The sequence below is a fragment of the Schistocerca americana genome, chromosome 11, assembly GCF_021461395.2.
Source record: "Schistocerca americana isolate TAMUIC-IGC-003095 chromosome 11, iqSchAmer2.1, whole genome shotgun sequence".
Classification (NCBI taxonomy): domain Eukaryota; kingdom Metazoa; phylum Arthropoda; class Insecta; order Orthoptera; family Acrididae; genus Schistocerca; species Schistocerca americana.
Window position 1 is genome coordinate 87,177,597 of NC_060129.1, and position 22,833 is coordinate 87,200,429.

Sequence of the window (22,833 nt, forward strand, 5' to 3'; positions counted from 1 at the left end):
AAGACGAAAACTGATTTACAAATTGAAAAAAAAACCTCTTTATGGTGCTGGACAGTTCTAAAAGATGCCAAATGCAGCCAGAAGCTTTAATGGCCATTTTCTGCAAAACACAAATCTTTGTTCTCAGGTACATGTAACACCCAAAATAAATATGCCATTCCTTTTCCAACGTGGTATCCTTATTAAACACAAACTCCTTAATGCAAAACTCTAGAATTTTCCATCTCTATTAAAAACTGTGGTAAAGTTTGACATAATTAATTATAAAATTTGAGTTTTTTCTAAACATGAAGTTTAAAATGTAACAGGTCATTCATTTTCTTGAAATTGAAATAAATTCTAGAATTTCATACACCTTTATGTATGGATTGTATACTGCAAAGTTCATCGAAGAATCTCTCTTACTTATGAAGAAAAGTGTACCTATAGCAAAAAATGCAACCAATAGTAAGTGAAAAAATTATAAAATTTCACATGTAAAAATAATTTATTTACCTATGTTTTTGAACTTCCACTGTTATGATTGTGAATCCTGGTCATGCAGACAAAAATTCTATGAATCCATTTGTAAAAATATAGACAGTAGAATTTAGTATCTTGTGGTGCCTCTTCTGCTCCAAGTCGGTCCGTTTGACGTCCAACCCCCTTAACATACGAGCTACAAACACCATCTCATGACGGTAGTACCACATTAAGTGCATTTAAGGGTTACTGTCATTCAAATTTCTTAGTGATTTATGCTGTTGTATATTGAAATTATGTTGACCAATGGGTGTTGTAAGCACAGTTGTTGAGCTTTGTATGCATTTTATATTTATTTTGTACCAAATATTGTGTAATATGCTAGGCTACAGGTATGAGAAAATGAGGAGAAGGAAGAAGTATGATTACCTGAATGCTGTCATTCGTCTTACGTGGGCCACTACTGTCGTTGGCAGTGTGTGTTCTATTATCTGTGTGTGGACAGTACCTCAGATGTACAGTCTGTGGTAATCTGACCACTGGATTCGATGTGAAAACCCTTTTTGAGGCAGTGTTCCTCCTGTGCAGCACGCCAAGCGCTGGAGAGAGCAGGACCGGCCCCTCCTCGCAGCCGCACAGTGGCCACACCGACGACGGCCGGAGCCCAGCCACAGCTGTGCCCCCCACCTCTCCCCAGACGACTCCCCAGCCTGATGACGTCGCCATCTCTCTCCTGCGGTGAGTTCAGTCACTTTATGTGTAGACTGTCCACAATCACAGTGCGACATGTTGGGCAGTTAGCCAAGTGATAAAGTCAAGAAATCGAATGTCGCTATTTTACGTTTTTGACGAAGCGGAAGTTGTAGGTCAGGTATAAAGTTCTTCCTTTCCTTAATTGTGACGTTCGACGAGGCAAGGATATAAGGGGATCTATACACCCTTCTACAGGTTTGTTGCATGACTCCTTTTCAGTTCCTAAGACAGCTGACTTGCGTAAGATAACACTAAATATTTCCCCAAAAATAACGACTTTGCTGGTGTGTTGGGATCAATTTCAGTTTTCAGCGAAATCTCTGCCTAGTAACCTCGCAGAAAGCCCTAAGATATTCTGGTAATACATTAAGCACACTAGTGGAAAGAAGCAGTCAATAACCTTCACTGAGTGATAACGATGGTGAAGTCACTGGTGACAGTGCCACAAAAGCAGAGTTATTGTTCATAGTTTTCCGAAACGTCTTGACCAAATAAGAAGAAATAAATATTCCTGAATTCCTATCAAGAATAACTTCAAAGTGAGACACATAGAAGCAGATTCCTATCAGAATATGCTGTCACAAAAGTTCCATATTTAGCAATTACATACATCAGCTCGCTCACAGAAAGATCCGCACCTAAAGACTGGAAAATTTTTCATGTCACACCAATACCCAAAAGGGGAAATACGAGTAATACGCTGAATTACTGGCTCATATCACTAACGTCGATTTACAGTAGGGTTTTGGAACATATGCTGTGTCTGAACATTATGAATTACCTCGAAGAAAACGATTTATTGACACATTATCAGCAAGGGCTTATAAAATATCATTCGTGTGGAACATAACTAGGTCTTTATACTTGTGAAGTCATGAGTGCTATCGACAGGGGATGTCAAAATGATTCCATATTTTTAGATTTACAGAAGCCTTTCGACACATTTCCTCAAAAGCGTCTCCTAGCTAAACTGCGTGCTTATTGAATATTGCCTCAGTTGCACGACTGGATTCGTGATTTACTATCAGAAACACATCGAGTAAAACAGATGTAATATTCGGCGTTCCCCAAGGAATTGTTACAGGTCCTCTATCGTTCCTGGTCTATATTAGTAGCAATTGACCCTGAACAAAGAAAAGTATGAAGTTATTCACACGAGCACTAAAAGAAATCCACAAAATTTCGATTACGCGATAAGTGTCACGAACCTGAAGGCTGTAAATTCAATTAAGTACTTAGGGACTACAATTACAAATGACCTACACTGGACCGATCACGTAGATATTGTTGTGCGTAGAGCAAACGAAAGACTGCGAATCATTGGCAGAACACTTAAAAGGTGGAACACGTCTGCTAAAGAGGCTGCTTACACCACTCTTGTCCATCCTATTTTGGAGTACTGCTGTGCGGTATGGGATCCGTATCAGGTGGGACTGACGGATGACACCGAAAAAGTTTAAAGAAGCGCAGCTCATTTTTTATTACCGCGAAGTAGTGGAGATAGTGCCACGGACATGATAAGTGAATTGGATTGACAACCATTGAAACAAAAGCGATTTTCATTGCGATGGGATCCTATCATTAAATTCAACTACCAGTTTCCTTCCTCCGATTGCGAAAACATTCTGTTGGCACCCACCTAAATAGGGAGAAATGATCAACACGATATAATAAGAGATCTCGCACAGAAAAATTTAAGTACTCAATGTTCCCGCGCCTCGTTTAAGAGCGGAACGGTAGAGACACAGCTTGGTGGTGGTTCATTGAACCCTCCGCCAGGCGCTTTATTGTGAGTAATGTCGTAGACGTAGACGTACATGGTTTCCTATCTCATGAATTACCCATGTAGGGAAGAACCCTTCACTTGCATTTCCACGATTATTCTCCCAACGGCATAATGAGAAATTCTCTCACAGGGTGTCTGGTAACACCGTAGCTGGGGGAGTTTAATGAGTTGAGATCCGTGGCTTATCCTACTACGAGAGACGTATGTGACAACGTCTATTGGCAGATTTTGGAAATCATTCGTGGCAACATGAGCTTATACGAAAGTGGAAGTCGGACCTGTCGGTGTCCAAGTGATAAAGGCGGCTATTTTGGATCAATAAAAATCAGGACAATCCTATTGTGTGGGCATGGTTGAGTGGAGATGGACACAGTAGCCATATGTCGCCAGCTGTAAAACTTTCTGTAGCTCAGGGAGTTTTACAGGCGAAGTGACAGAAGTTTCAGCGTAAATTCGTCATCACTTCACTTTTCTTCTTTGAAATCATTGATCTATAGTGGTAGTCACCGATATTTTACTGTCGCTTTGTGAAATAGAAACCCTATCTGATAGTGAACTGATATTGTTGCAAGACACAGTTCAGTTGATGCCTGAATTCAACAGGCCCAAAAGTGGCCATTCAGAGTATTCAATGTGCCTTTACAATTAATCAGAGCAGAATCCAACAAGTTATTGGGCAATAGAGGAGTCTGTACCTATTCAGGAGAAAACACGGAACCCGACCAGGTATTTTAACAATGACAATGGGATCAGTAATGTTTCAGTGGACTTAAGAAAACTTATTCTCTCCCAGTGATTCAAGGATTTCGGGCTTTAATTACCTATTATGGTCAGCCACAGATGTGGCCAAATCATTTACTCGAGTGGTCCACAAATTGAGCAAATACTTCTCAGAATACTTTTCCCAGTCTAAAAGCTTTATGCACACAGGCAGTCAACAAAACTTCATCCATGGGTCTGATAATATAGAAAGCTGCAGAGAATGTACGCTGAAATTTTATAATATTGAGAGCCTGATAGGTATTTACCCAATTTGTTGTATACAAATAGCATCAGACATTTGATATAAGAAGCCAACCAACGAGAAGTAAGTGTAACAGGAAAGACTAAAGATAGAGAGTACCTCGAAGAATACTTTGTAGATAAACCAGAAACTCATCAATGTAAGATGATGCAGCATAATCAAAAATAATTAATGTCTATGATCTCAGGCAAAGTCTGTAAATTATGTTACACGTACTAGATATAAAATTAGCAGATTATCAGTAGAAAAGGAGCTGAAAAAAAATTAGAAAATAAAATATTGTTGTTGAATAAGAGACAAGACATGGAATGGGAAAAATATTTCTGCATAAAAAGACTAATACAAAAAGAGGAGATAGCTGGCTAAAATGCGACAGAGAAACATAAGCATGAGGAAATAAACTATCAAGAGCAGGAAATGAAACATATTAAGACAATACTCGATAATGGAGTGAAAAGTTTGTTGAGAGTGAGTTAAGAAAACCAGCCTGGAGAGCAGATCGTGCGTAACATGGTAGTAATGTGAGTAACAATGTACAGGGCGAAAGAGAGCCAAAGCTTCCTTTTTTCTTCGGCATCAGACGTCTGTGGTGACTAGTAAGAGGTCCTACATAAATATAGGCTTTGGAAGACTAAAAGCAAGAACAGCTTTAAACAAAAATAGTTTACAGTTATAAATACACGGATTTAAGAGAATCACAAAACCAAAAATTTTTTATATAGAACAGTGAAACGTCGGGAATAGATTTGCCGGGGTAACATATTTAACTGATTAACATTGCAGGATCGCAAGTTAATGTAAGTGCGAGATAAGCCACTGGACACGTGAAATGCTGGAGCACTGCCAAAAGGTCGAATGCAGGCATGCAAACATGTATGGATTGTGTTGCTCAAGTATCAGATATCAGTATTTAAAATGGAGTTGGATGCCTGATGCAGCTGGTTGGTCAGTACAGGGACGGTTAATGCTGTTGGTGAATGGTGCTGGAGTTACTATATGATGATGTCCCATATCTGCTCGACTGGAAACAGACCTGATGATTGAGAATGCCAAGAGCCTTGTCAACACTCTATAGAGCATGTTGGGTTACAAGAGCGGTAAGTGAGCGAGCGTTATCCTGTTGAAAATCTACCCCTGGAATCCTGTTCGTTAATGGCAGCAGAACGGATCGAATCACCAGGTTGAAACAGACAAGGTGTGTGGGATAACCATGAGAATGTTCCTGCTGTCATACGAAATCGCACCACAGACCATAACTCCAGGTGTAGGTCCAGTGTGTTAACACACAGAAAGGCTGGTTGTAGGCCCCCAACTGGCCTAATCAAAATATGGCCATTACTGGCACCGAGGCTGGTGGTTTGGGATCAGTGAAACGCATGCTACAGGGCATCTGGTTCGGAGCTGTCTTTAAAGTAACCGATTTGTAAGAGTTCATTGTGTTACTTGGTGATAACTGCTGCTCAGACTGCTGCTGGAGATGTATTACAATGCGCCAGAGTAATACGCAGAACAGGATGGTCTTCCCTCTCAGTAGTGTCACGTGGCCGTCTGCAACCCAGTCTTCTTGCGACCGGATATTCTTCTAATCACCGCCGCCATCAGGCATGTATAGTGGGTACATTACTGTGAAATATTTCTACATCACGGAAGGAACAACCAGAATCTCGTAGCCCTAGTACAGACTTCGCTTAGTCTCTATGAGATATTATTAACAGCGTCTTTGTCGTCTCAAAGGCATTTTTGTCCTACATCAACTCACTGCGTACAAACTCAAAGGTAACTAACGCTCAAGCCCGTTACAGCGTGTTTTTAAAGCAAGCCTGATTGGCTTCCTTGTAGTGGTGCTACTCTTGAGCAACTGCATTGAAATTTGAGTCATCATCAACATCATCATCATTTATTGATTATGCCTTTCAGCGTTCAGTCTGGAGCCTAGCCCCTTTATAAAATTCCTCCATGATCCCCTATTCAGTGCTAACGTTGGTGCCTCTTCTGATGTTAAACCTATTACTTCAAAATCATTCTTAACCGAATCCAGGTACCTTCTCCTTGGTCTACCCCGACTCCTCCTACCCTCTACTGCTGAACCCATGAGTCTCTTGGGTAACCTTGCTTCTCCCACGCATATAACATAACCCCACCATCTAAGCCTGTTCGCCCTGACTGCTACATCTATAGAGTTCATTTCCAGTTTTTCTTTGATTTCCTCATTGTGGACACCCTCCTGCCATTGTTCCCATCTACTAGTACCTGCAATCATCCTAGCTACTTTCATATCCGTAACCTCAACCTTGTTGATAATGTAACCTGAATCCACCCAGCTTTCGCTCCCATACAGCAAGGTTGGTCGAAAAATTGAGCGGTGCACAGATAACTTAGTCTTGGTACTGACTTCCTTCTTACAGAAGAGAGTAGATCGTAGCTGAGCGCTCACTGCATTAGCTTTGCTACACCTCGCTTCCAGTTCTTTCACTATGTTGCCATCCTGTGAGGATATGCATCCTAAGTACTTGAAACCGTCCACCTGTTCTAACTTCGTTCCTCCTATTTGGCACTCAATCCGTTTATATTTCTTTCCCACTGACATTACTTTCGTTTTGGAGATGCTAATCTTCATACCATAGTATTTACATTTCTGATCTAGCTCTGAAATATTACTCTGCAAACTTTCAATTGAATCTTCCATCACAACTAAGTCATCCGCATATGCAAGACTGCTTATTTTGTGTTCACATATCTTAATCTCACCCAGCCAGTCTATTGTTTTCAACATATGATCCATAAATAATATGAACAACAGTGGAGACAGGCTGCAGCCTTGTCTTACCCCTGAAACTACTCTGAACCATGAACTCAATTTACCGTCAACTCTAACTGCTGCCTGACTATCCATGTAAAGACCTATAATTGCTTGCAAAAGTTTGCCTCCTATTCCATAATCTCGTAGAACAGACAATAACTTCCTCCTAGGAACCCGGTCATATGCCTTTTCTAGATCTATAAAGCATACATACAATTCCCTGTTCCACTCATAACACTTCTCCATTATTTGCCGCAAGCTAAAGATCTGGTCCTGACAACCTCTAAGAGGCCGAAACCCACACAGATTTTCATCCAGTTGGTCCTCAACTAATACTCGCACTTTCCTTTCAACAATACCTGAGAAGATTTTAGCCACAACGCTGATTAAAGAGATACCTCTGTAGTTGTTACAATCTTTTCTGTTTCCATGTTTAAAGATAGGTGTGATTACTGCTTTTGTCCAGTCTGATGGAACCTGTCCCGACTCCCAGGCCATTTCAATTATCCTGTGCAGCCATTTAAGACCTTACATTCCACCCCAGCTGCTTTATTGCACTGCAATCTATTGACCATTTTCTCCACTCCCTCAAATGTGATGCTATTTCCATCATCATTCCTATCCCGTTCTACCTCGAAATCTGAAACATTACTGATCGTATTTTCACCTACATTGAGCAACTCTTCAAAATATTCCCTCCATCTGCCCAAGGCATCCACAGGATTCACCAGCAGTTTTCCTGACCTGTCCAAAATACTTGTCATTTCCTTCTTACCTCCCTTTCGAAGACTGCTAATTACACTCCAGAATGGTTTTCCAGCAGCTTGACCCATAGTCTCCACCCTGTTTCCAAAGTCTTCCCAAGATTACTTCTTGGATGCTGCAATTATCTGTTTGGCTTTGTTTCTTTCTTTGAAATTTGAAAATACATAATATTCCAGATTTAGAAACACTCCTACCAACTTTCGTTTATGTCGCACTGCTTCTTCTTGGTGCTGTACTATCTCGAAAGTAAAAGACGTTGTTAACAATGTTACCAAAATCTCAAAAAGTTCTTGAACGACATACTTCACATTTCTATACGTTACTCTAATAAACGTTGGGACAGTGTCTGCTTTTATATACCAATGGCTTAGGAGTGCGCCATTGACTAGTGGTCAAAATTTTCTGTGTCCCAGGTTCTAGCACAGGCACTGCTTAACCTCTGAACAAAAATTAACAGCAGTGTCAGCAAAGACGACCAGCATAAGAAGTCGCCAATTTCCTGACAAAGGCCTTGTCAAATAGGGTGGAGGAACGACAGAGCTTCATGGCACTCCTTTCCCTTGGGGTGGGAAACTGTCCTTAAAAGGGTGAAGAGTCAGTAATGATCAATGACGCGAGGATGCAGAAGGCAATGGAATCGAATAAATTAAAACCACATAACGTGTATCCATAGGACATACGTCGTTAACAGGGAAACTGTCTTGATACAATCTGCATTGAGAAAAGATTCCGGACAAGTTACCCTTTTGGATCTCTGGGAGTGGACTACCAAGTTCGAAGTGACAATGGAAAAGAGACGGAATAATTTACGAAGGGCTAACCTTCTACGACTTGGAGCTTTGAATTCAGAAGTTTGATCGTAATTAGAAAGCTAGGGAGTCTAAAAACGGAAGTGCAAAGGCCCCAGTCGAGATACGGTGGGGGGGGGGGGGGGTCATTGGAGTGAAACAGAAGAAGGCTAAGGATTTGTCATAAGACACATTGGGGTAAATCAACAGCAGCAGAAAATGCTGTAATGGGAGTAGGATTCATTATGTATAAGAAGTAGGAGAGAGAGTGGGCTACTGTGAATAGCTCTATGGCAGAGTTTTTCTCACCAGATTCGAAATCAAACGAACGCCAATAACGATAGTTCAGGTAAACATGGTAACGACACAAGCAAAATGAGAAAAGAGAGGAAGTATGCAACTGAAATGCAGTTGCAGGGGAAAGAAAATAAGAAAGAGTCATGGGGTATATGGGCTTGGCATAGGGATGAGAGGGGTGAAAGTCTAATTGATTTCTGCATTGAAATTGAGATGGTAATAACAAATACTCTGTTCAGCAAACATGTGAGGAAAAAATAAGCTTGGAAAAGACCCAGAGACACTGGAAGATTCCAGCTGGATTACATCATAGTGAGACAGAGATTCCGAAATCAGATAATGGGATGTAAGGTGTACCCAGATGTAAACATAGATTTAGTAATTATGAAGAGTAGAGTGAGGTTTAAGAGAGTCGACCAGAAGAATCAGTGTAAAAGGATAGCATACTGCAGTACTGAGAAATGAAACTTAAAGTTTACCAACGATATGGTTATTGCGGTAAGGACATCGACAAGGCAAGCTGTGAATGATGTCATCAATCTCATGTGGAGGCAATAACACCATTTCTCCCGCAGAGCTACTCGCAAGTCTTATGGAATTGTTGGTGGATGCTTATGTGATGCAACCCATCTCACTACTACATATATTTCGTATGCATACTATAAACAATTTACAATAAATCCACACATTATAGAATAATTTGTCCTCTATGAAATTTACAATAATGCAATTCTAATTTATAAAATAAAATTCATGGAAACCTATATACAATATAATAAAATTTTATACAGTCTTTGTTTCACATGTCATTCTTCCAGAAGTCCACATCTGCCCTCACTACTTCGGTGCATGTCATCAGGTCTTGGGCCGTGCACGCTCTTGGGTGGTTTACTAACGGACATCGTCTGGATGCTCCCACATGGACACAAAGCACTTTCACTAATTCCCCACTTGTGCAGATTTCTGTTACATCTGTCTATTCCTGAACGTAGCCTGTTCACGGTTTTCCATCTCTCCCACTCAAGTTCCGCACCTGATGGCAGCACTTCCTCAGAATCGTGTGCATGTTCTTGTTGTTCCTGCCACAGTCTTTTTCTAGAAGTTTTTGGTGAACCTGTGAGTGGTTGGGTTGAGTGGAGAAAACTACTTCTTGACGTAAGGCATTTAGGTAACATTTGGTACCCATGGAGCGGATGACGTTGATTTTGAACCTGTTTTGTTCGTTCAATTCTGCTCTGTATTGAACGTCGGACATTTGGCAGAGCAATTCCTGACAAGGATTGTAGGTGTTCTACTCTTGTTGGCTTAAGACATCCAGTAATATGTCTACACATCTGGTTCAGGACAGTGTCCTGCTTGTTTGTGTGGCATCATTGCTCCCAAGCAGGACTTGCAAACTCAGCAGCAGAGTAACAGTGTAATGTCTCCTGCAGCGGTCTCTCCACGATATTTTCAGAAATTTTATAAATTATATAACTCAGTACATATCTTGAAATATCTCTTCTTATCTTACCGATTATCAATGCAAAGTAGTTTCAACCCCAATTATTCCTTGGAGCGTCCATTTACTCCATGGAATAGCTTCTCTGCTATCTGTGTTTTCTCTTATGAAAAGAATAGGGACTTCTTGCCGATTAGTCGTAAAAGAAGGATCTATATGTATGTATTGTTGAGCGAGTCGCCATCTTGATGAGATTCTGTATGGGAAGGAGTTTAATACATGAACTAAACTAAAGTAAGTGTGTTTGAGTATTATTTAACGGATTATTATTATTGACAGTGTCTGCTTACTACGCCGTGTTGCACGGGATCAGTGGGGAACGTCTGATTTACACTGGACGAACCTGCCGTTTTGAATGCTCAAGATATCCAGTTACTTCAAATAAACAGGCTAACACGGTCTTACCAGCAGATCTCCGGTCTTCCCCATGTGATCACCGAAAAATAATAATTATTACAAATGTTTCCAGGAGATCGACTGACAATTTTCGTCGCACCGAGACTTCGAAATTGCTTCACTGCCTTATGGAATTTAAGCTTAATTTAATCAGGACAGAAAAGTATTGAACTGTGTGAATGTGATAAGCCTGCTTTGTCAATGAAAATTCCCTTAATATACGCATGTTTTTACTATCCTGATCAGTGAAGCTAAATCAGGCCGGTGTGTGAGAGGTTCTTTAAATTTAAGAAATATTAAAACAGAGTGCCATTGCTGTGGTGCGTAAAACTTTTGGATTAGCTCGACATTTTGATGTTGTTAGCTTGCCAAGTAAGTTATTCCGTGATTGGATTTCTGCCTTGCTCTTCTCAATATGCCTCTTGAATAACAGTGTCCTATTAAGAGTAACTCGCAAGTACACAGGGAGAGGACAGTGTTTTAATCTTGTGTCATTCCACCAAACATTCAGTTCTTGCTTCGTCTCTCTGTTGTTAAGATAGAATAGGCAAGTTTGGGTCCTACTTGGATTGGGTTTCAACTGGTTTTCTTTGTAATAGTTGGTAAGATTTTCCAGGTTCTCTGCTAGTATTTCCTCAATATCCTTGTAGTTTTATGCATGAGCTGCTATTGCCCTATCATCAGCATGAATAAAAGATCTTGACCAGGGACTAATAGGCTGGTCATTTGTATAAATATTGAATAACCTGGGGGCAAGAACACTGCCCTGGGGAAGCCCATCTTTTTGTAGTCACCATCTGCTCTTGTTACCTTGGAACTCAACAAAATACCTTCCGTTAAATAGATCTGATTTGAGTACAGAAGTGAATTGAGGGCTTTTTGTTGTTCTTTGCACTTTTGCAATGAGATTTCTGAGACTGATGGTATCATATGCTTCCGTAAAATCTATAAACACCATTCCTGTAGTTCGTCTTTTCTCAAGTCCATCTCCAGTATAGTGGGTTAGGCTGAGAACTTGACTGGTACAAGATTTACCAGGTCTAAATCCTGCTTGCTCTTTTATTAGGGTGCCCTCAATCAGCTCATTGAATCTGTTTAGTATCAAACAGTTTGTATGTTGTGCACAACAGAGAGATTGGCCGATAACTCTTAGGATCGTCTTGGTCCTTACCAGGTTTAAGAATTGCAGTTATTTTTGCCTGTCTGCAGATTTCAAATTCATCCATTTGCCCAACAGCAGTTCATAAACTCCAACAGCCACAATTTAGAGCCGACACCAAGACGTATCATCTGTTCATTTTTAATATGCGGCCTTCCCAGTCTTTAAACTTTTGACTGCTTCTTTCAGTTCTGATATTGTAAATGTATGATCGCGTGTATCATTATTTTCTTCATGGAAAGCATCTAGTCTAGTCGCATGCCCTTTCTTCAGTCTGTGTTTCGCTTTACCGTTTTTCAGCTACTGGAAGGCTATTTGGTTTGCTGTACTGCCAACAAAGCCTGGTGTACCTGTAGGTATACCACCTAATTTTTGAGCAGTCTCCACATTCCGACTACTGTGAGTTATGTTAATGCTTTCTACAGTGTGTTACCACTTCTGTCTTCTATTTTCAATCATTGTTGTTATGACTTCTTCTCCATTGTTCATGGGGAGAATGGGTTGGCGTCATAGAGACCACAATACGTTTCGTATTTCTCTTTTGTCTCTTCGCTGTAGCCTTGAATGTACGATTTTCTACATCCTCTCGTATACTCTGCCGTGCAGAGTAAAAACAAACTCACTGAAGTTTTCTGGTAGAGGTGTGTATCCGTGACATGCTCTATGGGATTCAAATTGGGAGCTCGAGCATACCATCCCAGATGTGCAATATCTTCAATTTCCAAGAAACCTTCAATCAGGTGATCTCTATGAGGCGTACCTTTATCGTCCATCAATACGAAGTGTAGGCCACAGCACCTCGCAACGACGGCATATGAGGTTCCAAGATCTCGTCACGATACCTTACAGGAGTTAAGCCTTGCCAATTCACCCATACAATGTCATGAAGAGGTGTTCAGGTAGTCCACGTAATCGCTGAGCATACCATTAAAGAACCTCCCTGATTTCAGTCTCTTTTGCACGATATTTGGGTCACGAAATCCTGTTCCACGTTCCCTCCATATGAAAATCCGTCGAGAAACACTCTCCACACCATTTTGGGACTCACGTGTGAAGATAACATTTGCCCACTGTTCGGCCATTCGGTGGGATGTTGACGATTTCACTCTACACATTTCTTTCTGTGAAGTGTCAGAGGTACATAAACAACGGGCCCCTCACAATAAGTGGCACTCTGGTGAGATCTTCTGTATAACGTTTGCCTAGATACAACACATCCACTGCATCCTGCAAGGTGAGGTGCCAGTTGCCGTGCAGTAGTAAGGCAGTACCGTGTTGCCCTTTTAACCAAATAACGGTCCTCCCTTTCTCGTATCATACGTGGTCTGCCCTCGTCTTCGAGATACAGTTTCTGTCTCTACAAACCGTCGCCACATCTGATAAACAACAGTGCGATTCACATTAAGCCATCGGGCCACATCAGGTTGTGACTGTCCTCCTCCCATTCTTCCAATGGCCCCCCACTGCGGAGAGCCTGGGATGTGTCTTCTCTGTATTATACTGCACCATCTGTGACTGTGTCTACAGCGATTGCGAATGTGGAAGTACCCAGCAAACACTACCCCATTGCTAGCTGCGCTGACTTCGTCGTGGGCGTGGTTGTCCGTTGACTGGAATGCTAACTTCCGTGTAGAACACGGTTGTGCAGACATCTGTTGACAGTTTGCATGATTACATCGTGAATTGGGCACAGGACGAAAAATCGCAGTTAGAAGCTTTAATTTTGGACACCAGTGCATTGCGGTAACCTTCTTGACTTTTAGGGACTCATCACAGTTCTGCTTCTGCCATAGTGTTTCGTCCTCAGACGTGCGTGTTTGGAGATATTTGTAAGTATTCTCCGTTTGTTGCAGGGATCCTTCTGGAGGAGAGAAGGGCAAGATGTTGATTGCGGCAGCTAAGGAGGGGTCAGTGAGCAAGGTGCGAACGTTGCTGACAGAGGGGGCGGACGTGGAGGCGATGGACGAAGACCAGCGCAACGCACTGGTCTGGGCAGCAGCCAGGGGACACGTGGAGGTGGTGAGGCTTCTACTGGAGAAAGGAGCTGATGTCAACGCCAGGGACCGCTGGCGGAACACGCCTCTGCATCATGCTGCATGGAATAACAAGGCGGCTGTGGTGCGGCTGCTGGCGGCATCCTCTGCCGACTGCAACGCCAGGGATAGCAGTGGGGACACACCACTGCACGATGCGGCACGGCGTGGACAAGCAGACGCGGCGACTGCGCTACTGGAGGCAGGGGCCGACAGGGAAGTCAGGAATAACGGTGGGGACACGCCGCTGGCGCTAGCCGAGTGGAACAACCACCAGCGGCTCGTAGACATCCTACGATCAAGCTAAATATAGTGCAAACGACTCTGGAGTAAAATAAATAAAGCCTTCTATGTAATCTTTGTTACTTATAAAATAAAGAATACAGAAAAGTTTATCCTCCAGTCTTGGTTTGCACCCTAATTTACGTAGTACATACAACGACGCAAGTACCATAACACCAAGTGTGTTTATGGACTACCATAAGTTCAAAGAGGGACTCTCCTTTTGGTGAAAATTCAAAACAAACCGAATAATTCTCTATTACTAATGAACACCAGTTTTCTACAATATTTTCTTACTGAAAAATAATTTTTAGACGCATGTTTGGTGCTATGTGGAACTTATATAAAACTCTTATGAATTTCCTTATATCTAGATTGCCGACACATAAGCTCTGTACTTAAAATACATCTTCATTTGAGATCTTTCACTGAATTTACTTCTGTACCTAACGTGCTGACAGTCGAGCAACTTGTGTCTGCAGTTAAAAATTGGTGTTATTACCAGTACTTACGACACATTAGTTCCGATTCCAGACTGAATTTTGTTGTATACTGTCAAGCCGTCGAATACCGGCGGCCTAGGAAACCTCCTTCTCGGATCACTAGACAATACTTCTAGCAAATCGTAATAAAGAGTTTTATTACGAAATGAATCAATGACATTACTTAACTCTGACAATAACACAGAAGTGCTGCAAGCAAAGGGCGACATGCAAGAAAGAAATCTCTTCAGTATAAACAATTCCTAAGTCACTGGTCTTGATGTGACTAATCTCTGCTGTAGAAGTGGCCGCGACAAGTTGGGCGTGGCGCTCATGTTCTCTTCCCCTGAAGGCCGCAGCTGTCGCGTTGTGGTCCTAGATAGAGGTCGGTCAGCGTGATATTGGGTGACGTCTTCTTCACAGCCCTGTCTGCTCTATCGTTCCCGACTGGGTGCCGGCGCTTGACTTTACGCCATAACATTCCTCCCCCCAAAACGACGGACCTTCGTCGTATAAGGAGCGCGACAACGGGAGGGAAGGCAGGAGTGTGGAGGCAGCGGTGGACTGGAAACTGTGGCTGCAGCGGACGTCAGGCTTCCAGTTGTAGACCGCCATCTGGCCTGCGCTCAGGTGCAAACGTCCCCCAGAAAACGCACAGAAGGGCACGCATCCAACTCCTGAGACCCATAACCAGATGGAGAAGCCGCAAGCTGCTGCGGCGTTGGCGGGTCCAGCTCCTTGGGTAGGACGAGAGGAGGAGGCGACGCCTCCGTCTCCACGGGGTCGTCCTGTGGTGTCGTGACGACACCCTTTGACAGCTGTTGTGGCCACAGCGTCCTCAGGATCTGTGAATCTGGGCGAAGAGATACACAAAGATCACTGTGCACATTACAGTGGCGAATTTGATCCTGATCTTGGCGCTGCAATCCGTCTGGGCCTGAAATGGGATACACGCAAGCACCAAGTCGACGAACGATCTCACCTCGCGCCCACCGTCTGCGTCCATACTTCGACGCCGGATATTGAGGAGGGTGGAGCAGGTGGAGCAGTGTCCGCCAGCGATGGTCCATCTTGTGGATGCGAACGATAGGAGGTGAGAAATCGTTGCTATAAGCGTATACCACAAGCAACCAAAAAGATCCCACAAAATCTATGTGCACACGTTGCCATGGTGATTGCGATTTCGGCCAAGAAGAGAATTTGTATGGTGGAGCGGACCGAATTTCCCCACATGCGTGACGCTGTTCTATTTGGCTGTCCATACCCTCCCGAGTACAGTCTCGACGCGCTGTTTCGTAATCATCCCCCAGTGTCAGTCCACTATCATTCTGAACAAGAATCACCCCTCGCTTTATAGCGAGGCTATGCCGACGTGCAAAGTATTGTCGCGCTACGGACTTCTTAATGCTATACTATGACCGAGACAAAATTGTGCGAATGTAGTTTAGCAGAATCTCCAAATCTGAATCAGCTTCCGTGGCCTGTGCAATTATCCTGTTGATCAGGGGAAAAGGTTGAAGCAATTCAGAATCCTGACCATCGATGTGACAACAAAATGCTGCAGAAGCGTCGAAGTCTGTATCAGGGTCCATCGTAATACGTGAAGGTACGTCCGCATTACCATGTTGATCTGTCATAAGATTTACAATCTCGTACTGATATTGAGACAACAACAAAGCCCATCATTGCAATTTTTGGCCAATAGGTACAACGACCGCAAAGGCTTGTGATACGTTACTAAGTAGAATTTCATGCCATACAAATAGTGGTGGAATGTGGTGACACCATGCACTATAGCCGGTGCCCCTCTCTCTATTCGTGAATAATTACACTGAGCTTTGGAAAACACTTTTGATGCGAATGCAACAGGCCTGTCTTTATCACCAAGTCTATGTGAAAGAACTGCACCGAGTCCATAAGAGGAAGCGTCAACTGGCAATACAGTTGATTTGTCAGGATCAAAGTCAACTAAGCATCGATCACTGAGCAACGCATCTTAAAGTTCTCGAAAAGCTACTTGGCACTTATCTGTTCAAACAAAGGGGACATTCTTGCGACGCAAGCGGTCGAATAGAGCTCCAATTTCTGCAGCATTCGGTATTAACCGAGAATAATAGTTCATTTTCCCTAAAACTGACTGCAATTCTGTGACATTGCGAGGAACTGCAGGTCTCGTATGACTAACAAATGCTGCTGAAGAGGATGTAAACCTTGACTGTTTATGACATGACCAACATACTGTAACTCATGTTTAAAAAAGAATCACACTTGTCCAGTCTACACTTTAGTCCTGCATCAGGTAACACACAAAGCACGCAAACTTGCAGTGTGTTCTTCAGGTGTACGACCTGCTACAACGATATCGTCTAAATAGTTTGAACAGTTTGGCACTTGAGCAGTCAGCTGTTCCTAATAACATTGGAAAACATCATGTGTGGAAGCACTGCCACTAGGCAAACGCAAATATTTAAACAAGCCCAAATGAGTATTCACTATACACACTTTTCGAGATTCTTCATCGAGCGTTATTTGAAGACGCGCATCACACAAATCAATTTTTGAATAGTAGCGACCAGCGCCTAATCTATCAAAGAGATCCTCTGAGCGAGGTAAGGAGTAAGTATGAATCACAGTTTGTGGGTTGACCATGCACTTGAAGTCGAAGCAGAGGCGAATGCGACCTGAAAGTTTGGAAGAAAAACCGATGGGAACAATAGCTCCGATAGCTTGCAATTCTTTATTTCCAGCGGCTATTTCGTCCAGTAATGCAATAGAAACAGTTCTAGCCTGGTAAAATGTCGGTTGAGCATAGAAATTCATAGTAGACCAATATGTGGAACAAAACTGTTAGCCTTGCCTAAACGTTCAGAAAAGAGTTAAGGGAATTCTTTTAGCAAACTAGCTACACTGTCTTTAGCATTGAATGCATTGAATGCCAGCACATTGTACTGAATTTGAAAGCCAAAGAAATCAAATGAGTCAAGGCCAAATAAGTTCTCACAATCGCATGATTGTAGCACACTGAAAGTTAAAGTTCGCGAATGTGAGCGATACATGACAGGCAAAGTACATTTTCTGAGAACGGGAATGTCTTGTCTGTTGTAAGCCATCAGGTACATGCTAGGTTTATACAGTATGAAACGTCCCCTTTTGAACAATTATACAAGACTGTACTTATCCTGACACACAATATTTTTAGCGCAACGCAATCTGACTTTCAATAATCCCTACAAAAGAATGGCCCTGACTTACAATATCCTATACCTTTCACAAATCACTTACCTCACAAAAATCTTCGCTACTCGAACTACTGCAATACAGTGAGCGCCACTGCTGCCAGCTAAATAAAAGATTCAAACTACTGAAGGCACTAACTACAGATAGACATAGTTAGCAAATGAAAGATTTTGTTAGAGAACAAACAATGTATTTACCTTAATAGTGTTAAAAGGTCATAATATATATAGCAGTTCATGACATCCAGTCTTACAAATGTATTGTCTCTGTCCAGATCATCCGCTCTCAAAAATCTGCCATCTCACTTCCCCACATCCACCACTGCTGGCGGCTCACCTCCAACTGCGCAACGCTACGCGCTGTTCACAGCCAGCTGCCCAACACTACAATGGCGAGTATTCCAACAATGCCTGCCAGCCACAGACTTCACACAGCACAGCCAGTGATTTTCATACAGAGCGCTACGTGGCGTTACCAATAAGAAAACCTAAACAACCTACTTACAACAGGCGTGGGGAACCTAAAAGTTACGATTCAGCGGTGTTACTGAGACACTTGTGTACAACTGAAATTTCACATGTTTTCCACTAATGTGCAAATGAACAATAAGTTTTCCCACAAACTTTTTGTGCCCACTGAAGAAACTGCACTGAAGAAACTGTTCGCTTGCTAGTTATGCTGATGCCTCCAGCAGGCTTTGACTAGACTGCATTGATTACATGGGCCTTGTGACTACAATTTCGTTTATGTTTGTTCTGTTGCATACATACGGATTGTACATGACCTTTCTTTCCCAAGCATAACACTGTGCTTGTCTAGACAGGCAGTCTTGGCGTTTGTGAGTAGCACCAAGGGCATGACTTAACTCTGTTTACAGCATTTCTTCATTATAAATGTACATGTTACATCTCCAGGATTCAAAAAATCGGCAGGCTAGGTAGAGTTCGCGTTATTGTGGCTATCAATTGTCTGATAACTCGCCAGACGTCCTTCGGTGAAGCGCACACAATCGTGTCTTCCTCTATGTCTATCAGGTCGCAATTCTTGCGTGTTGGCGAATTTCTCAGATGGATTTAATGTTTTGCTGTGGTTGCTACTTTCCTGTTTACCGCCCTGTGCTAGTAGTTTGCACAGTTGTTGGTACGGGAGGGCTGCTGATATTTATCCAAATGACCTTCTAGCTGTAGTGCAGCTCTTTTGTACAGTCACATTTCTGCTTTTGCTTCCCAATAAATTCCACATATATGTTCCTAACTTCTACCATATTCGATGGGCCAACTCTGTTTCGAGTATACCTGAGTTCAAATGAAAATTGTGCACAATGATAAAAGCCATTGGGGATGTGATCTACATCTAGGGTTGGATCAAGACAGTCAGAGTAATTTCGTCTGGTAAGTGGGACGTGAGGATCGTGGGTGTCTTCTTCCATAACATCGGTGAGATTTTATCCCCCAGGTTTCCAGCGGAAATGGTCAACATGTCAAACTTTACCTTAAAAATGTTACCAAGAGTTACAAAATGACCCAAAGCTGTGACAAATATTGCTGCTGTTTCACGTTTTTCGGGTAAAACCTGTGCCACACAGTTGACTTCAGAGACCATGCACATATCTGCAGAGTCTGGCTTTTGGATGTCGTCGAGTCTTCTCGCGCTATGTTCTCCGATGCTAGCTGGAACGCTGCGAAGGATTTTCCTAGAGTTTGCTGCAGTAGCACGATTGATATCAGACCAGTAGTCAATATCCTAAATTTTCGTATGGGCAACCACATTGAGGTCTCGTCTATTTTGCAAAAATATTCCACACCCCACTTTCATGATGCATGATTTTATGTTGATTAGCTTCGCACTTGATGCAAGTTCAAATTTGCTGATGACCTCCAATACCTTCTCCCAGTCGCTTTCGCCAGTGATCACAAGACCCACATCACCTGCTATGTAAAGGGTACAGAAAATTATGTGGCAGATGCATTGTCTCAATGCTATTGATGAGGTAGCCAAGGAATGCAATGAAGATGGAACTTTACAAAATAATTACATGAAGGAAGTTTCATGCAAAAAAGAAAACTGAACAAATTTACAAAAACATGAGATACCACCAAAATGAGAATTCGACTTCTATGGAAGTAAATTTTGATAACATACAGTATTCCCAGATTAAGAAACATTCCAAAATTCTTAAAAATATCTTTTATAGAAGGAATGAGTTCATTACTGACGAATGGAGGGTGTGTTGGTCTAGCCAATTTGATACAGATGCCAGATTATTTTCGCTTAGTGTTGGACCACAGTGAGCCAATGTACCGTCTAGATAACCTGGCTAATGTTATAGTGATTGCCAATAGTGCGAGTAGAAAGGTCACTGAATGTATTAGGTCTTGTGACATCTGCCAGAGAGCTAAGCTGAGCAGTGCTGCAGTTCACATCTCGTTAACAGCAGCTCATCATTATGGCTAATATTCTTTGAGTTTTGCGGCTAGATGAGAATAAGAGCGTTATTTATGGGCGTTGGGTGCTGTATTTGGTGATACTAATATCATGGCTTGCTTTTTGGACCTGTAAAAATAAAATTCCGACGCCAAGGTCTGCAGCAGAGTGAGGCCAACAGTACTGCTGTGACTGCATCGCCGCCATGTTAACAGCCGCTGCAAATTATGCCACCAGTGCCACCTGCCTTCGACGAAATTGTTATATTTGGCAGTCTGTAAATGGGCCAAGTATTTGTGAAATATGGTTGATTCTAACAATAATCATGGTGCTGCTAAAAGCTCCACCTCACACCCATGATTATCCCAAATTAAAAACCAATTCGGTGTGTCCTAACTTATGACAGAGACTTATTTGGCAGCTGTAAAAATAGTTGTGATTTCTTTCTAATTTGTGGAGTTATAGTGTTGATAGTTCAGTTTTTTATTTTGAGAAATATTCCATTTCCAGTGCATTTTTACATCTATCTGCTGTCATTTCCTTAAATAATTTGCCTTTCCTGACCAGCTGCCCGAAAATATTAAAGTTGTTAGTTAAAAGATAAGTAATATGGCTTTTAAGTCAAAAAAGATGATTAATTGTTGCATTTATGAACTTTGATCATAATTACGAAGTTTTATCACTGTTCATTTCACGAGAAAGTGTCTGAACTTGATTTTAATGTTGTGTTGGCATTTGCACAGCCAAATATATTTTGAGTATGTTAAAAGACTGCTTATCAAAGCACATTTGTTATTTAGAGAGCTATGTTTTTGTTGTGCTTCACTTAATAAATATTGATGAGAATACTTACCATTTCCCATACACACATGTGAAGTTTTGTTAATAAGCATGGTTCTTCAAACCACAAAAGTTTAAGGCCCTCATGTTGTAGGCTAATTAGTTAATGTAGCAAAGTAAAGGTTCCTTCAGAGCCAATGCAGTTAGATTTGCATTCTGTTCAGTTGCTTCAGACTGAGCTTAAGAAATAAATACTTCCTGTGTTAGCTGTTCTAATTCAAGTTGGTTAATGCACAGGCATATAGAGCCTATACTAAGCAATGGTGTTATAGATTATGACTTAAAGACCCCTTCATTTAAATCAGAATTCTTTACTACTGCTATTAGTTTCATGTGTGTTGGTGACTGATTCTATGAACTGCTGCATCTAATTCATTTAAGGTACATGTTGTGGAGAGGCATGTGTTACTGTTTGCTATCTCATTAGCCATTTGTTTGTCTGACTTCCAAGTTATTACTACATTTATCTGCAAGGTTTTGGTTACTGTGTTGCACTGTGAACAGATATAAAGAAAGAATTTGTGTGTGTGTGTGTGTGTGTGTGTGTGTGTGTGTGTGTGAAGGAACGTTGGGTTAACCTTAGAAACAGCCGTCTGCTTTATTATATTGTTTGATACAAGAATGCCTAATTAGGCTGGTGACCAATATTAATACATAATGTTACTACTGGCTTTTGTGCTGGGAGAACGTCTGTTCCTGACCCCACCTGTTTACTGTTGGTTATACTCTACTGGTGTGTTTCTGAAAAGAATCCCAGCCTGATTGTTCTGTTCTCATTAGGTTACCTCACAGCCACAACTTTCTCAAAAATTCCTCACAGATGTTTAACGTTAGCATCGATCGCTAAGGTCGTCGGTGTTACTGTTACAAGCGCTCCCTGTGGAGGAGCCCTCCTGCATCATTCCGCCACATGTTCTCGATGGTGGACTTGCTGCAAGGCTATACCTTGTATTCTGTGACATTTGCATGACTGCTTCTGTGTCTCCGCGTTTTCGGCTCTTAGGGAGGGAGGCGGATGTATGGATGGTAAAGACGTTTCTAGCTGGAGTACATCACAACCAGACACACCTTTCGAAATCAGGTATTGAATTGTAAGGCGTACTAAGGAACCGATTTGCAGTCAGATCAAAATTTGGTTATGATGAGGAGTGAAGTGAATTTTAAGAGAATTGTCATGAGGAATCAATGTGTAAATAAATGGATACTGAAGTGCTGAGTAATGGAATGGAAATTTGAATTTCTATGAAGCTCTAGATAATGTGATAATGAATGCCATAGCTGGTAGGTCAGGCATACAGTGGTTGACGTCTCCGAAAATATGAATAACGAAAGTTTGGCAAATAAATGTAGGTACAAGGAGAGGAACTCTGAAGAAATATTTGTAACAATATAATGAGAAGGAAAGTTGGCAGTCACCATATGGTGGAGATGCTGAGTTGTTGATAGGCACAACAAAAAGACTCTCACAATTGAAGCTTTCGTCCATAGGCCTTCATCAACAATAGATACGCGCACGCGCACACACACACACACACACACACACACACACACGGGCAAACGTAATTCACACACATGACTGCAGTCTCAGGCAACTGAAATCGTTTGAACTGTTTGACGAAAAGGAAAATGCCACGGCAGGAATACAGCATTATGGGTTACTAACAAATGAAATCAGTAGAAATTTGAGGGACGTAAAAGCAGAATGACTGCACGAAGAATTAGAAGAAATGAACGTAGGAAGCACACATTCGGCACATGAGAAAGTCGGAACAACCTTCAGTGAAACTAAATGCACAAGTGTCAA

The 22,833-nt window shown here is 41.9% G+C and overlaps 1 protein-coding gene across 1 annotated transcript in view; it reads left to right on the top strand.

Moving 5' to 3' along the window:
* Positions 1 to 14,159, top strand: part of LOC124553822 (ankyrin-3-like) — a 116,354-nt gene extending 102,195 nt beyond the window's left edge. Inside the window, exons 4-5 of the mRNA XM_047127808.1 lie at positions 1,051 to 1,200; positions 13,585 to 14,159. Of these exons, the coding sequence (XP_046983764.1) occupies positions 1,051 to 1,200; positions 13,585 to 14,071 (637 nt within the window). The 3' untranslated portion in view covers positions 14,072 to 14,159. The remainder of the gene's footprint in view (positions 1 to 1,050; positions 1,201 to 13,584) is intronic.
* The last annotated feature ends 8,674 nt before the right edge of the window (positions 14,160 to 22,833 follow it).